At 34.6% G+C, this 15,983-nt stretch overlaps 2 protein-coding genes across 3 annotated transcripts; one reads left to right on the top strand and one right to left on the bottom strand.

Moving 5' to 3' along the window:
* Positions 1 to 1,969: 1,969 nt before the first annotated feature.
* Positions 1,970 to 11,325, bottom strand: LOC134745155 (glycerol-3-phosphate phosphatase). Its single transcript, XM_063679135.1, has 6 exons — positions 11,065 to 11,325; positions 10,813 to 10,973; positions 10,420 to 10,557; positions 8,570 to 8,753; positions 7,118 to 7,277; positions 1,970 to 6,452 (listed from the first exon to the last, which is right to left on the bottom strand). Exons 1-6 carry the CDS (start codon positions 11,276 to 11,278, stop codon positions 6,281 to 6,283), a joined length of 1,029 nt encoding a protein of 342 aa, XP_063535205.1. The 5' UTR covers positions 11,279 to 11,325; the 3' UTR covers positions 1,970 to 6,280.
* Positions 11,326 to 11,512: 187 nt separating this feature from the next.
* On the top strand, positions 11,513 to 15,943 carry LOC134745177 (enoyl-CoA delta isomerase 2). 2 transcript variants are annotated; one of them, XM_063679166.1, is made up of 4 exons: positions 11,513 to 11,578; positions 11,697 to 12,152; positions 13,540 to 13,629; positions 15,012 to 15,943. In XM_063679166.1, the coding sequence occupies exons 2-4, from the start codon at positions 11,781 to 11,783 to the stop codon at positions 15,303 to 15,305; spliced, it is 756 nt and encodes a 251-aa protein (XP_063535236.1). In that variant the 5' UTR covers positions 11,513 to 11,578; positions 11,697 to 11,780; the 3' UTR covers positions 15,306 to 15,943. The 2 variants fall into 2 exon arrangements, with proteins under 2 accessions (XP_063535236.1, XP_063535235.1); XM_063679165.1 differs by having other exon boundaries at positions 11,553 to 12,152.
* Positions 15,944 to 15,983: the final 40 nt, after the last annotated feature.

Genomic DNA, 15,983 nt, shown 5'->3' with positions numbered 1-15,983 from the left:
AACCGATTTCAACAATTTTTGTTTTATTTGAAAGAAGGTGGTTTTAGTGTAATCTCAGATATTTTAAGTATAATAAACACCCGCAAAGGGGCTTAAATTGCAAATTAAATTACAAAATGTTTTTGATAATTAAAAAAAAGTATTTTAAATTCGATTAAATTCGAAAAAAAGTATTCGTTATTATAGAGGTGTGATTATATTTTTCCTGTAATATTTATGATAATGTTATTATTGTGTAAAAATTTCATAATTTTTGGTTGGTAAACTTCGGAGATAAGGGGGGGATGGTTTTTTTTTTAACATTTTCCTTCATATTCAGTGTGTTCAGTGTTTTTATTCAGTTATTCAATAAATATTATCTTATCATGTCTTTTTTTTACTATGAAAAAAAAAATTGTTTTGTAATATTCAGTTTGAGCTCTTTCAAATGATATCCCACTCGACCTAGCAACTAGACTTTGAAATTTTGCCCCCTCTTTATATTGGGCATTATCCATAATTAATAAAAAAAAGATAAAAAATTACACTTTCAATGTGTTTGGGTTAGCGTTCTTCATGACTATTCCAAATTTCAAATCGATAGCTTAAGTAATTCTTGAGATATTTAGCAATGCGACAGACAGACGGACGGACAGTCGCACCATAAGGGTTCCTTTTGTACCTTTTTGGTACGGAACCCTAATAAGCGAAATAGCAATATGTTACGTATATCTCTGAAAGTATTTAACCTATTTCGATACCACTTTCTATTAGGGCCACTTGACCATCCCACTAACCCGAGGTTAAGCGGTTAAACCGTTAACTCAGTGTCAAATTGTGCTGGTAACATGGTAACTACAGGTTTAACCGGTTAACCCCGGGTTAGTGGGATGGTGCAAGTGGCTCTGTGCATAGTATTTTCAATTAATATTATAAGGTAAGGTTTTATACGACATACTTAGAGCTACGGGTCTCTTCTGTCGAAAATTAAAACATACCATGCCATAGGAAACAACAGGTAGTGGGCAAGATCATCGTGTAACAAACAATGTACCATCTAAATCTTGTTGCTGACAAAAAAGACCCCTAACAACTTGGGTGTTTGAATGCTGCATAAATTAATTTTATGGAATGTCTTTTAAATCTTTTATGTAGTTATAACATTTAAATTCTCAGGTTACCAATGGTGGTAAGAGGACCAGTAGGTAAGTACCTATTTACTTTATCTAATACCTGCTTACCAAATGCATCACCTTACACGGGCCAGTATGAATTGATCTTCAATTAAGCATAGTTGTTAGGGGTCTCCTGGGATGCTGGATTAAGGGTAATTAAACATGGTACGATTTTCTCGCTTCGTTCATACGATTATTATAATACGAAAAACAGTCCAGGGTGATTATGCTATGTCAGATCATACTCTGAGGGGTGAATATGTCTAAGGTCATACCATTGACATTGACATATATTACTTCGTAAAGACGGGTCTTACGGGCAACAAGAATGGGACCACCACACTGGTGAGCACACGAATGCGAGCCAATCGTATAGTCCAACGCAACTAGTTGCGTTGCGACCAATCGCGCGCGTGATGCGAACTCATCAACCAATCGCGTTCCATTGGTGCTCACCAAAGAAGAATATTATGTTGGTTCGGAATTATATGAACGGGCCTAACTTTACTTTTGAAATCGTTGGGTCATACAGAATTTGTTTTACTACTGAGCCAACCCCGAAATGGCGAAAAAAAATGTTAATTCTGCTCGTGTACAATCATTTCGATTCGCCGTTACGCGCTTACACGCTATATTACGTATAAAACGCTAGTCTTAAACCCCCTTATACGATGTCTCAACCAAAATTGTAGGAGAAAATCGCACCACCATGGACCATTTACCGGCGACGCGTTTGGGAACTCTTGTGTGGTATTAGTTTTACATGTAAAGCACCCATTGTCCGACTACGTGTCGCTTCCACGCAACTATTTGAATACAAACACTGCCAATTTATTAAAAGCAATTTCACTATTACAATTAGTAACACAGTACATAATACGTAACAATGTTATGTGCGTGTCCATAATAACAGCCATGTTTATTGCTAATTTTAACAGTCGACGAATAGACACATGGACATTTCTGTAGGTCACCATAGAACCTTATTGTCATCTGAACTAATTGTTGACAACTGTACACCATTAACAATCTTTGCTACCCTTGGTAGACCTTATCCCATTTTAATAAGGTTCACGATGGTTAGCTGTGTTACAATAGAACATAACAAAGCATAACATCAGGTGGAGCGATTAAGTATCTAACTTTATTCTTAAAAGTACCTATCCCACAATCAAAGATTCAGTCTGTATTAGTTATAGGTAGTTGTGCTAAACACTCGCTGCACGCGAAGCAATTAAAAAAGAGACAGGACGCCGCCCGCCGCAGGTTGGTGTGAGAGAGAGCACACTACGTTTTCGCGTGCTGCCAGTTTTTGACACGACTATAGACGTGTAAATTTTAAGGCCAAATTTATCTAAAGCAGATGGCGTCGTACGGCTCCTTACATTATGCGGTAACTCTGATTGTCAAAAGTGTACATATGACAACTTAGTTACCACAAAACACATGGCGCCGTACAGCGCCGCCATCTGTTCGACTGTCAAACTGGGCACGATTTTACTTAGACTTTACACATCTTATACATTATACAATCAATGAATCTTTGTCCATAATAAAGCCGCTGAGAAATACCATACCACATCACTAATCACTACAATGTAGCAATGTTCCCGTGAAAATACAATGGATGTTATAAACAAGAAGATGGTTCCACATGGTTCACACGGTTAATTATATACCATATGTTATTCGCCTTAAAGCTTTAGTAGGTATGACATTCAAAACTGATCATGGTTTGGGGCAATAAATATAAAATCAAAAAAATGTGTAGCCAATGGACTACTGAGTATTTCAATTAATTCATAATAAGATATATACCTAACAGATATAAATTATAATATAATAGAATCCCAAGATAATGGATAAAGAACTGTCATACAGTTAAATAAATAAAGAATAATATATTATTAGCAAAGCAACACGATCTCAATACTATCACTGGAAATAACTACTTATAGGACATAGAATACCTACTTATTAGATACAACTGAACTTATACAGACGTGCAAAGTCAGCTGAATATGCCGTGAAAGTAAAGTTAGACCAAGATAAGTCTGCTGCGACTTTGATAGCCCAGGCCCCAGACTGTGCAAGTGGTATTTTAAACTTCAAGCTTCTATTAAATTATGACGTATAAATAACATTTGTAATCTGTGCTGTAAAAATCATTAATTTTGGTCTAACTCTAGCAGCTTTACTTTTGTGGTGATCTTGTTAAACTTATCATCATCATCATATTATTTATTGCAAAGATGTGAGTTACACCGATGGTCAGTAAAGAGTATTGCTTTGCTGTTAATACTAGCGCCATCTACCTAGTAAAAACAATTTAATTCTTCGACGTTTGCACATCTGTCATTTAGCAGCTGTTTTTGGGACTTGGATCAGTAATACTGTAAATCGGTCTCTTTTGTTAAAAAGGGGCGGGAAGTAGGAACCCTATTTCTGTATAAATATTTTGAACACAGCTCATTACCATATAAACTAATACATAATTACAATTATGTAGCGATGACTACTATATAAAATACAACCGCAGCAGTTACCTAAGTTTCGTTAAAGCCCCTATGGGACAAAATTGCATTAGGTATTTGGTGATTCTATTACTCAGGTAGAGTACTTTCAACTCGTCGATATGATGATAAAACAGGTATTTCCTTCGTCGAATCAGTGCATATCAGTGCCGAGGTATTGTTTTATTGAAGAAAGCCTTGATTAATGGGGTTGGCCGGTCGAACTATTTAGCAGATCAGATGGCGCCAGCATAGCTTGCCATGCCAATTCCTAGAATTGTGTCAAATTTTTGTTTTATTTTCATGGAATTGTATGCCTTGGATGCTAACCCTTTAAGCCAAATCTCATAGAAAAAGGGACAAGCTACAAGCTACGATGGCGCCATCGCCATCCATGCAAACCTTTGACAGTTGCAAACCCCATTGATTATGAAGCAAAGCCGTTTGAATACCATTCAGTTACATTACAAATAAGACGTAGCGAGCGTTTATAAAATAAAAGGCGAACCGATAACTTTATTCGTTTGGTATTACAGTATCAAACGAAATAGAAACCACTCAAACCCTTCGAACCAATTACAGGCTAATCCCGATTTTACTAATTAAGTATGAGCCGACGTATAATAATTATTGTCTATGCCTCTATGGCAAGCAAAACAAAAACAAACATGTTTATAAAAATGTTGGCACAGTTACAGAAATAATAACACCTCATAAATGGGTATAATTCAAATTGGCCTACTACATCTCGACGAATGTTGGGAATATTTTAACCCTTCTTTCCATGGTGACGGAAATTCCCATCATAAACATTGTCCTATGAAATTAAGGTACTTTTGGAGGTGATTGATATTTATTTTTAAGACTGTCATCTTTCAACACTAATCCATTTTCCGATTTTTTACTTCAATTTACGCAGTATTTTAATTTATAAAAATTACATTTCTTTTAAGACGAAATGTCGGAAAACTTGGAAAAACCCGGTAGTTGATGATATTTAGTATGTGATTTTCGGCGTTTTTTCGGGGTTTGTAATTGTTTTATATTTAAAAACTTTATCATAAGTATATCACAAATAGTGTACCTTTCTGATGGTAGTAAGATTTTTCATATATCTCTTACTGAAAATTATATATTTACTTACATAAATATGATTAAGCCTGTGCAACTTCTAACACTGATTTCGCAGTAAAAAACGATGTTGTTTTTTTACTATTTTTCCCAGAATCAGCAAACAATTACGTGACACATATATGTATTCATTTCGGGCAAAAAGAAAAAAATCATGCAAAGAAGGGTTAATAAATGTAAAAAAAAAATAAGTTACAATATTTTTAAAAACTTTTTAAAAGACGTTAGCGTGGTGGTCTGCTATGTAAGTTTCATTATTTCGAGTCACGCGTTACATTATATACGTTACAATATGACAAGCCAAGATCTTTATAAAAACAAATAACTGAGTAAACAAAAAATAATATTAAAAATACCTAGTATGTTATTATTAAAACGCTTACCAAGTTATCACAACGTAAGGAAAATTAACCTATAGTTTGCACTAATATTTGCCTAAGATCGTTAACACTGGCCTAATCCAATAGTAGATTTTATCGCCGTAAACAAACTTCATATTGTGTCAACTAGAGCCGTCCTTTATTGGTGTTTATAGCATTATAGTGACAGGCGCAACTACTAGGTACAAGGCCAATTTAAAATACACTAGTTAAGTCCTTTAGATGTAAATAATTCTTTTGAGTTTAAAAGGATATATAGAAGTTATGTTCACAGTGTTGTAATAGATGATGACACATGTTGAATTTTATAACAAAATCTAGTAAAATAGATAGCAAATGAGCAATGTATCACAATAATGTGGAAATTAAAATAATATATGGAAATAATACAAAAATACAGGACCTGATAAGTTCAAAATTTTAGTTTTTTTAATTTCCATAAAGGAAAAAAATAAGGGTTATCGATTTGTTAGGAGCGTTTCGCGAGTGAAGTACGAATGTCGGTCTTTGACTATCATTTCTGACTTTTGTATTGCTTTAATGCAATGGGTCCCATATAGACATTTGATCCTAAAAACAAACCTGATCGATTGATATTATTAATGAAAATTTGTCACCTAGTCTATTGTTTCATCTCAGGAAAGTGGGTTAAGCGATTGTCTACCTTATCACTAATTCACCACTCGTTTGAGTAGACACATAACACTACAAAGGCAATGACACATGCCAATGAAGCACTACTGACTTTACGCACGTAGGCCACATGGACAGCTTCCTTCTAATAAATATATATCTATGGAAAATTCCCAAATTTATAATTATCATGCCATAAGAATTATTATCATTTGATAGACTAATATTGCACTAAACAAAGTCTGTTAACAATATCTCAATTTTTCAAATATAGGAGCAATAGAAAATTTAACTTCAGGCGACCCCTTTAGGCGTACACACGATTTGTCATACAACAATTAACGAAATAAATATTTGCCGCGGACTGTAAGCTAAGGCAGCAGACTGGTAACCCGGAATCGCCAGTAGTGTCTCGCCCATTTTTTTAATTGTTCCTTTATTTGAAAACTCTGTAAGATTGTTGATCATGTTATGATGGCAGCAGAGACATTAAGTCGCCCAGCTTAGGTAGAACCACGTCGGGTAGTGGCGGTTTCTTTTCATTCCGGATCTTCTCCAGGTCTTTAGGAGATGTGACGCCGGATAGCACTAGGAGGGTCTGGAAGCCGCAGCGGACTCCTAGCTCGATGTCTGTGTTGCATCTGTAGTAAGAAGAGTAGGTCGCATAACAGAACGATTATACAGAGTATTTGGGCTGAACGCGTTCATTGCAGGGATGTAAATGGGTATTTTGGTAGGAAGTTTCATTTACATTTTGGTGCCGTGACCAGGATTTAGTGTATAGCCTTTAGGGCTACAATCGCTACGGTGTGTAGTAAGACCATAATTATTTAAAACTCCCAGCACGTCAGCCGGCAGCGGCACGTACAGTCAGCTGCAGAGAAAAGGTACCCCACGTCCATACTAATTTACAGAACTTTGTATGCAGGGGGGGGGGGTGCCTTTTCTCTGCAGCTGACTGTACTACAGGAAACTAGTTATTTACGATACAAGTGCGAAATTCGCAACGAGGCGAATTTTTAAACACGACCGAAGGGAGTGTTTTAAACCGACATGAGTTGCGAATTACCTATTCGCACGTGTGTAGTACAACGTTTTACAGTACATATGGACCTTTAAATTTACGACGTAGTTGCGTATTTAATGTACTTATTATAGAACAGGGTTTCGTAATGGAGCACCAGATGTACTGTAAACAAATTTACATGGTATATTTATATTATATTATTATTAACTAATTTAAGTCATAGGTGCTTTAATTAACCATGTTAGCTTGATATTATTACAAAGCAGCGTGTCGATATACCTGTCGCCAATCATTAGCGTCCGCGCCGGATCCAGCCCGCAGGACTCAAGGAACTTCCTGACGTAGGCGTGGGGCTTGCCGAGCACGAGCGCCTTCCGCTCGGAGCATGTCTCCACCGCGCGTACGATGGTGCCCGTACCCGGGACTACGATAGAGCCGCCTGAAACCAAACCGCCAAGATTACATATACATTTTTGTTGATGGTAGAGAGGTAAATTGATTAGTTAATCAATAGTGGACATTTGTAATTTACGTAAATAATACAAAAATTATATAGATTCGTAAGTTTGTAACTTAATCATTAGCGATGAAAATTACATGAAAGATACATGTATCTTTCAAAGGCCCCTGTATTTTTCAATAAAATACATTATCTTTCCTTGCGGATCTTCGATTGAATCTTTCGCAAGTTTGAGTTTTTTACGGGCGGGGGGACGGGGGGGAAAAAGACCTTATCATTTGTGATCGTAATCATCTATTAGATAACACCAATAATAAACAAAACAGCACAATCCGAAACAATTCCATTACACTTTGTAATATATATATATAAAAACTAAATGAAACTATTTTCAATATTGCTTTCTTGGGGTTCGATATCAAGATATTACGTATCATTTGTGGTATATTGTACAAAAAAAATCAGTAAGGTATATCGTAGCTGGAGGATACAACCTTGATATTTTGTGTCAATAACTAAACAAACACTAAACAAATTATACCAACTGATGAAAAGGCGCAGTTAAAGGGTTAAAGTGGTATTTCCCGTTGGATATCCGGTTGGATTCCGTATATTACGTATCATTTTATGATTAATCCGTATCTGCAGTATAGTTCCATAAGTCTCGTTAATAGGTATTGAAGTAGAACTGTGTCACTTTGTAAAATTGAAATATTAAAAAAAATTGTTAATGATATTTTTTTTTAATTGCTTTCTTGGAGTTAGACATGAGGATATCACGTATCATTTGTGGTATATTGTACAAAAAAAAATCAGCCATATCGTGTCTGGAGGAGCCCAAACTTGGTATGTTTCGAAAATTCTTTTTGTTTTAATTTAAAAAAAATGCCCGAAATGTAATGATGTGATATATTTTTAGAATCGCCTCAAAAAGCCCTTTCGTATGATACCACACACGATAGGTTTTGGATTATTTTTTTCCATACAAAAAAAAATGTTTTACCACTACTTCCCCCAGCGAAATTTTTTTAGGAACTGCGGGTCAAAAATTTTGTTTTGACCTCTAGTACGTGTGTGCCAAACGGCTAACCTGTACATCGATTTGCGGTATTTTTATACGAACGGGTTAGACTATTCGTGCGCGAGTCCGACTCGCACTTGGCCGGTTTTTTAATCTCGGTATTGATTCCTTCACTGGGGGGTGAAGTGGAGAGTACTCGTAAAAGTATCAGTGCAATAGCACCAGAAGGTGTGATCCAAATGTAACCTACCTTTTGGAAACCTCTCATCAGTATTAGTTGCAATGAACAGGCACTCCTCGGACGCGAGGTAAGAGGCTGCCTTCATGAATTTCGGATAGCTTACATGCTCATCAAAGCCAACCACCACGGCTCCCACTTCAGGGTCTAAGTCTGATGGCTTCATTGATTTGAAATCTGGCTTTACATGATCGGGCTGGAAAAAATATTAATAATAAACAAATTACTAAACTACTAAATATATATTTTTTTTAATATTGCTTGAGTTGTTATTTATTATTATTTCTCTGGTGCCAATAACCTACACAAATATGGCCATATTTAGCCTAGCCTAACATTCGTGTTATATCTCTTATTGATGAGGCAACCACATTTTCGTTAAACAATTCATCCTTAGTGTGACGCGAGTATCAACCTAATGTGCCGGCATTTTGTGACTGTGATTTGTTAAAGGATTTATTACATCAGAGATATAAAGTTCTAAATTGATATATATTGTGATTCCCCTTTGCCCTAAACTACTATAACATTTGATTAAAACTGAATTTAAAACATTTGAATTTGAATTAATTTTTAGGGTTCCGTACCCAAAGGGTAAAAACGGCACCCTATTACTAAGACTCCACTGTCCGTCTGTCACCAGGCTGTATCTCATGAACCGTGATAACTAGACACTTGAAATTTTCACACATGATGTATTTCTGTTGCCGCTATAACAACAAATACTAAATACAGAATAAAATAAATATTTAAGTGGGACTCCCATACAACAAACTTGATTTTCTTGCCGTTTTCTGCGTAATGGTACGGAACCCTTCGTGCGCGAGTTCGAATCGTACTTGGCTGGTTTTTAGGGTTCCGTACCTCAAAAGGAAAAAACGGAACCCTTATAGGATCACTCGTGCGTCTGTCTGTCTGTCTGTCTGTCTGTCTGTCTGTCCGTCTGTCACAGCCCATTTTCTCCAAAACTACTGGACCAATTAAGTTGAAATTTGGTACACATATGTAAGTTTGTAACGTAAACAAATGAATTTTCAACATGGGGGCCAGTTTTGGGGGGTAAATGGGAAAATTATAAAATAAAGTTTTTCAAACTATATCGTGTTACATATCAAATAAAAAGCTCATTTTGAGAATCTGAAATATATATATTTTTTGTAATTTTAAAATAAATAGTTTAGAAGTTATTTAAGAGAATAGCTAAATAATGACCATTCCCCCCCTTTATCTCCGAAACTTGCAAATCTCTTGAGTCTAAAATTTTGAAAAAAATACAGATAATAGTTCTTTACCTATAGATAACAGGAAAACCTATTAGAAATGTGCAGTCAAGCGTGGGTCGGACTTAATTACTTAGTTTTTGATCTGACCCTACGGGTTTTTCAAAACTCACGTTTAACATAAAAAAAATATTGTTAAATATTGTGTAATGTACGGAACCCTTGGAGTGTGAGTCCGACTCGCACTTGGCCGGTTTTTGAATATTTGTTTAACTAACACACCAGTGCTGTTAATATAGGGCCAACTAAGATTTTCATGTATAGACAGTAGTTAGCTAAATATATGTCCCAGTCTAAAGGGCCATGAGCACAGAACAAAATATATTTATCTATCTGACACTGACAACTACCCTAAACCTATTGGACACCACAAATATTTTATATAGCATGCCATAGTAAACCATATTGCCATGCATGAAGGTTCACTTTAAACAGTGCCTTTGCAAACCTGTTGACAACTTTGGTGGTCAAAAGGTTAAAATCCATCCCATGGATTTGCCACAGAGTTTAGATGACACACACCATGGAATACTTTACCAGAGCAGTTAAACTTTTCATTCCTTATTATTTAAATGAACTTACTCCAATTCCTGTATGCCTTATTCCAACTGCCTTCAACTCTTCTCCTATACCATTAGAGCCAACTAAATACACTTTCTTAGTAAATCCTATACCTTTGAGGTAGTGTGCTGCTAGGTATGCTGTGGAGAGTATTTCATCCTGAAAATAATTATGACACCATATTTTTTTTATTCAGTGACAGGAAAATTGTAGAATGGTAAAATTTAAGTAAAAAATATATAATTTGCAAGAAGTTTGCCTTGAATTGCTTTGAATAATTCTAAATTGCCTAAATCTAAATTTATTTATTTTATTTAAAATAAAATTGTTCCTATTTTATGACGATGGATTAAAGAAAAAAATAGTTAGGTATTTTTAGATATATAATTGATTAAAATATTTATTGTAGTTTACCTGACTAGCAATAAATCCCAACTGCTGTGCTTTTGCTGCAAAATCACTGCGGATTTTTGTAGAGTTATTAGTTACGTAAAATATTTTCTTTCCAATTTTTCGAAAATAATTCATTGCATCAGCTGACCCTGGTATTGCATTATTATCGATCCACAGAACACCTGTAAATATAATAATAAGAAAGTAGAAACGCTACTAGTAAGCAAACTGAAAATATACAGTAACTGTAAATAATTGAAAACTTTATCTTACCGTCACAGTCAGTTAAAACTGTGTCAAAAGAATTTAAAAATTCCTGCACTTGATCTTTACTTCCTTCATGAAGATTAAAAACGGTTGATCTAAACATGTTTCTGGAGGTGTTAAAACTTTTCGAATGAACTAAAGAAAGGGTAAAAGCAAGGGAGGAGGTATGTTTGTTTATAAAATAAGCATTTGTTTTTAAAAAGTGTAGAAATTTCACCATTACGAGTTAAACATAGCAGAACTACTTCAATAAATCCAGCAGCACCACAAGAATTCAAGGACTCAAGGACACGGCTGTCACTTTTGACATTAAAATGACATTAGGATCAACCTACTATTTAAAACGCTCTTTGAAATCAACAAACTTTTATAGCAGGGTAATAAAAAGTAACTCGTTCCGCTTTTTTGACATTGACATATGATAATTTTAAAAAATCAGCCATTGAACACAAAAATTGTAAACATTGTAATGATTTTTCTTATCACAAAGAATAATACATATTTCTGCTCGTGATTTAATGTAATAACTTAATCAAATGTAATGCAATATATATAGGTATAATGATTTATAACAAGTACCTACTTTATTAACATTTATTCAACTTAAAAAACAAACTTGTTCCTGTTTGTTTTTTAAGTTTGTTTGTTCCAAGTTCCAATTTTACTACTTCATTGATACCAAAGTCCACTTCGCCAAGATTGCCGCTGTGTAGTTGCCTAAAATGGATAACTTTGACACTATCATCGAATCGGTACAAGGGACAATTAAAATAGTAACGTATAACAAGCCTATGAGGAAAAATGCAATTGACTTTGACATGTATAAGAGAGTAACAAGGATCCTTAATGATGGAGCAAAAGACCGCAACGTGACTATGATGGTGCTTACTGGAGCAGGGGAATACTTCAGCAGTGGCAATGACTTGGTTGCCTTAAGGACAGCCCATACACCCAGTTTCCTCACAGTGCTACATGATTTTATTGAGGCTTTCATTACATTTCCCAAGTTACTGGTAGCTGTTGTGAATGGACCGGCTGTAGGCATTGCTGTGACCACTCTGCCACTTTGTGACTTAGTATTTGCTGTGGAGAATGTAAGTCATTAATTAGAAAGTTTTCTTTTAATTAATCTAATAAGAAAAGATGTGGTTTTAGGTATTTAATTATTAAATCTGTTATCTAAAGACTATAATAGTTTCACTTTTACTAAACTGCATCAAGTTTAAAAGGAATTAACTGCAGTAATGTATTATTGAAATGTGTAAGTTTGATTTTTGACTAAAAATATCAAATTTAATGATGAATGGATAACTCTGAGACTATTATTGAATTGGTACAGGGGCTAGAATTACTCCCAAATAACTACTACTTAAGGACAATATAAGTAGTGTCCAACGAAAGATTTGGTTTCAGTTTTAGCTTATTAGAATTAATTGGTTTATTAGAAAACACAAATCCCCTAATGAGGGCGCCACTGGACGGTTGACGCAGTCTTAATGTGTATAAAAGCGGTTTAATGAAACAATTTTAACAAGTCCACAAAAGTTTCGGTTTCGTTTCAGCCGAAACTAGAGCCAAAGCCGAACCTTTGTTTGCAGGTGGTTTCGGTTTCGGCAAGGAAACATGTTTCGGTCGGACACTAAATATTAGGTAAAGGCAAGGAAAGCATATATTCTTTGTTATTTATTTTCTTATATTATTAGTTGCGAGCGGCACAGGATCGGTCGGATTAACTTCAACTTCATGTTGCGGTTGTAAATTTCACCCTTGTTTAAGAACATTAATATTTTGCACAATTTAGAAATTAATTGAATGGTTTCCTTTTACGATAGTGGTAGGTATCTGTGATTCAAATTTATTTAAAATACAAAATGAGTGGCTATGAAAAAAGTATGGAAACCATTTAAAAAACTTAATTGTTTTCATTCTTTTGTCATTAAATTCGTGTAACGTTGTTTAAAACAATCAAAGTATAAAGTACGAATGTAATCTAAAATTAAATGTGTAAATTTAACCAAGCCGTTATTTTAACTCACAGACTATAACTTCTGCGTAAAGCAACATTAACATAATACTGTAAACAGCGCGCAGCCACTACGCGAATTACGCGAGCCCGTCGTGCCGAAGTCACTCCACTCCGCATGCCATTTTATTTTTACTCCCGTGAACTTCCATTGCAATTGCGGTTAACTATTACAAGTTTTTAAAAAAAATGCCATTAAAACGATAGCGGTAAGCATTATCGTAATAGTTGTAATCAGAGAACATGACAACGACCACCGAGAACGCGGCGGCACTCACAAACGTTAGATAGACCGTCTTCATCGCAAAACTCCCGTCTATCGGCTGACATGATGATGATGATGATGATTATTAGTTTATGAATTATTTGTTAAGCATTTTTAAGGTAAACTATTTGTCAAATTTGCACTGTCACGAGTCATAGTAACGTAAAATTTATTTATTTGTTGTCTATTTCAGGCCTTTTTTTACACTCCATTTGGAAAGCTAGGTATCACAGCGGAAGGATGTTCAACTTTTACATTTCCAAGGATCATTGGATATGGAAAGGTAAGATGATTTCAATGTACCAAAATTTTATTTTCATTGTTTACAGGCAATAATAACATGTTTTGCTATAGGGTAGGGTAGGAAATAGTGGCTCGGAAAAAATTGCCGGGTACAGTAGATTAGATTTGTGATTAGATTAGATATATTTATTTCTTAAAGAAAAAGGCACAGTATTTTACAAAAAGGGATAAAACAAAAGCTTTCACTAAAGGATCGTCAACTTAACATTAGAACAGAAATCAAATAATAGAATATAAAATTAATAAATAAAACAAATGTCACAAAAAAAGAGAAGTCAATGTATACATAGCTAGGGTCAACCTAGGTATTGTCGAATGTCAAGAACAAGAAAAAAACAACAAAACAAAAATATGTATTAAAAAAATACTAAGATAAAATAACTTCATCAGTTTATATCAAAAATAAAATGAAAAATATATTAAATGTCAACGTCAACGATCTTAATAGCTAAAAAATATTAATGGCAATGTCAATTCATATCAAATTCAATGTCTCAATAATAAAATAGGTATAAAATCAATATAAAATTATAACATAACGCCGATAGAGGCAGAATATGACGCACTTATTGTAATTTGACCATCTTTGTACCATATTCTACGAAAAAACTGTTGTATTTGGTATTTGTATAATAAATTATTTTTCGCTATATTCTTTAACTGAATATAGCGACATTTATATTAAAAGTTCTTTCAGTTCGTGTGCAAACTTGTTGGATTTCGTGACATTGAGGATGAGACCGTTTGCCGAGAACCACTCATGTAGCTGCATATCAGTGACAGTTTTTGGCTAACTCAACTTAATTCCAACTGGGCGACTGAGCCACTGTTTCCTACCCTACCCTTTCTAGGGTCCATTATGTACCTATGTAACATACTGGTATATAAATAAAGATCTATCTTTACTTGATTAATGACAACATGTGTACTTATACAAGAAGATCGGGTTTCAAAGTAGATTTACACTTAAAGAAAAAGTCGCTTTAAAAGACATAAAAATCATACTGAGACATTCACGGCTATTGTAGGTACAATCACGGGGGTCGCCCGGGAGGAGCCATCTTGCCCCCCCCTGGGCCACCCTTGACTACAATATACCTTACTGCCTCAAAATTATATTATTTTAATGAACTAAACTTTTTTTTATGATATTAGAAGCAAACAAGCAGACAAATCGCCTGTTTGCTTATTTAAAATATTTGTTACTGTTCTGATAAAAAAAAAAACGTTTATTCAAAGATCTTACTTACAACTAAATACATATTTTCTTCTGCCAAACCACACAGTGGTTTGTTGGCAGACGAGGCTGATTATTTTTGGTTTATGAATGTAAAAAAAATTTCTTGTACTTATTCCTTTCAGGCTTTGGAAATGCTATTGTTCAACCAAAAGATGAATGCCAAGGAAGCTCTAGATTATGGATTTGTTAATTGTGTTTATAAACCAGAGGAAGTCCAAACCAAGGTATGGAACAAGCTAGTTGAAATATCTAATGTTTCAAATGATCTATTGACAACAACTAAAAGATTGTTGAGAAGTTCTATACAAGACAAGTTGTTGAAAGTGAACGATGAAGAGATTCGTCTACTGAATGAGGCTTGGTCTTCTAGGGAGCTCAATCCAAAAGATACTGATACTATCAAAAGTAAATTTTAAAACAAAAGTACTGAAATAATGCTGTTAAAAATAAAACATTTTGTATGGATAGGTAAAAATAGAATTTAAACAGTATAATTATGCATAACAGAAATGTGATATCGTCGGCTACAGTCGCATACCTCGTAACTCCATTTTTTTAAATCATGTTTTGATACTTTTAGATAGCACTACTCTGAACGCATCTGATGGCAAAATTCTTAAGCCCCCTCCACATTCGTGCGCGAATCGCGGCGCGAAGCCTCCACAGGAGAAATTGACTCCACACTCGCGTTCGCGAAAGAAAAACTCGTAACTCCATATTTTCTGGGTTCAGATTAGATTGTTATTGAATAAATGTGAACAATCTGACGGCTACATTTAACTTAACATTAAGTACCTATGTAAAAAAAAACTAAGCAAGTCTTCATACAAAATTTTTGGTACCTATGAATTTTGTGCCTTCTGTAAAATTTGGCCAGGTTGGGTTACGAGGTTTGCGACTTTAGCCGACGATGTATGATATTGGTGCCTATATAGATTTTTTTTGAAGTGCAATAAATTTCGTTTTATTTGAGTAAGTTAGTAGTTTTATGAAAAATGTAAAAAAAATGTTATAAATTAACACAGCCTATTTTTAAGACGGTTTATTTCACTTTCTCCAATGGGAATACTGTGTGTACCTGTATTACATATATA

Source organism: Cydia strobilella, chromosome 11 (assembly GCF_947568885.1).
Source record: "Cydia strobilella chromosome 11, ilCydStro3.1, whole genome shotgun sequence".
Taxonomy (NCBI): domain Eukaryota; kingdom Metazoa; phylum Arthropoda; class Insecta; order Lepidoptera; family Tortricidae; genus Cydia; species Cydia strobilella.
This window is presented reverse-complemented; position numbering and strand designations above follow the sequence as displayed.

Excerpts from the sequence above, each read along its gene's own strand:
- LOC134745177 (XM_063679166.1), top strand. The coding sequence starts at position 11,781 with ATGGATAACTTTGACACTATCATCGAATCGGTACAAGGGACAATTAAA. Across the intron at positions 12,153-13,539 it reads TAGTATTTGCTGTGGAGAAT|GCCTTTTTTTACACTCCATT; the intron begins GTAAGTCATTAA and ends TGTCTATTTCAG. Across the intron at positions 13,630-15,011 it reads GGATCATTGGATATGGAAAG|GCTTTGGAAATGCTATTGTT; the intron begins GTAAGATGATTT and ends TATTCCTTTCAG.
- LOC134745155 (XM_063679135.1), bottom strand. The coding sequence starts at position 11,278 with ATGGTGAAATTTCTACACTTTTTAAAAACAAATGCTTATTTTATAAAC. Across the intron at positions 10,974-11,064 it reads AGTTTTAACTGACTGTGACG|GTGTTCTGTGGATCGATAAT; the intron begins GTAAGATAAAGT and ends TTATATTTACAG. Across the intron at positions 8,754-10,419 it reads TAAGGCATACAGGAATTGGA|CCCGATCATGTAAAGCCAGA; the intron begins GTAAGTTCATTT and ends TATTTTTTCCAG.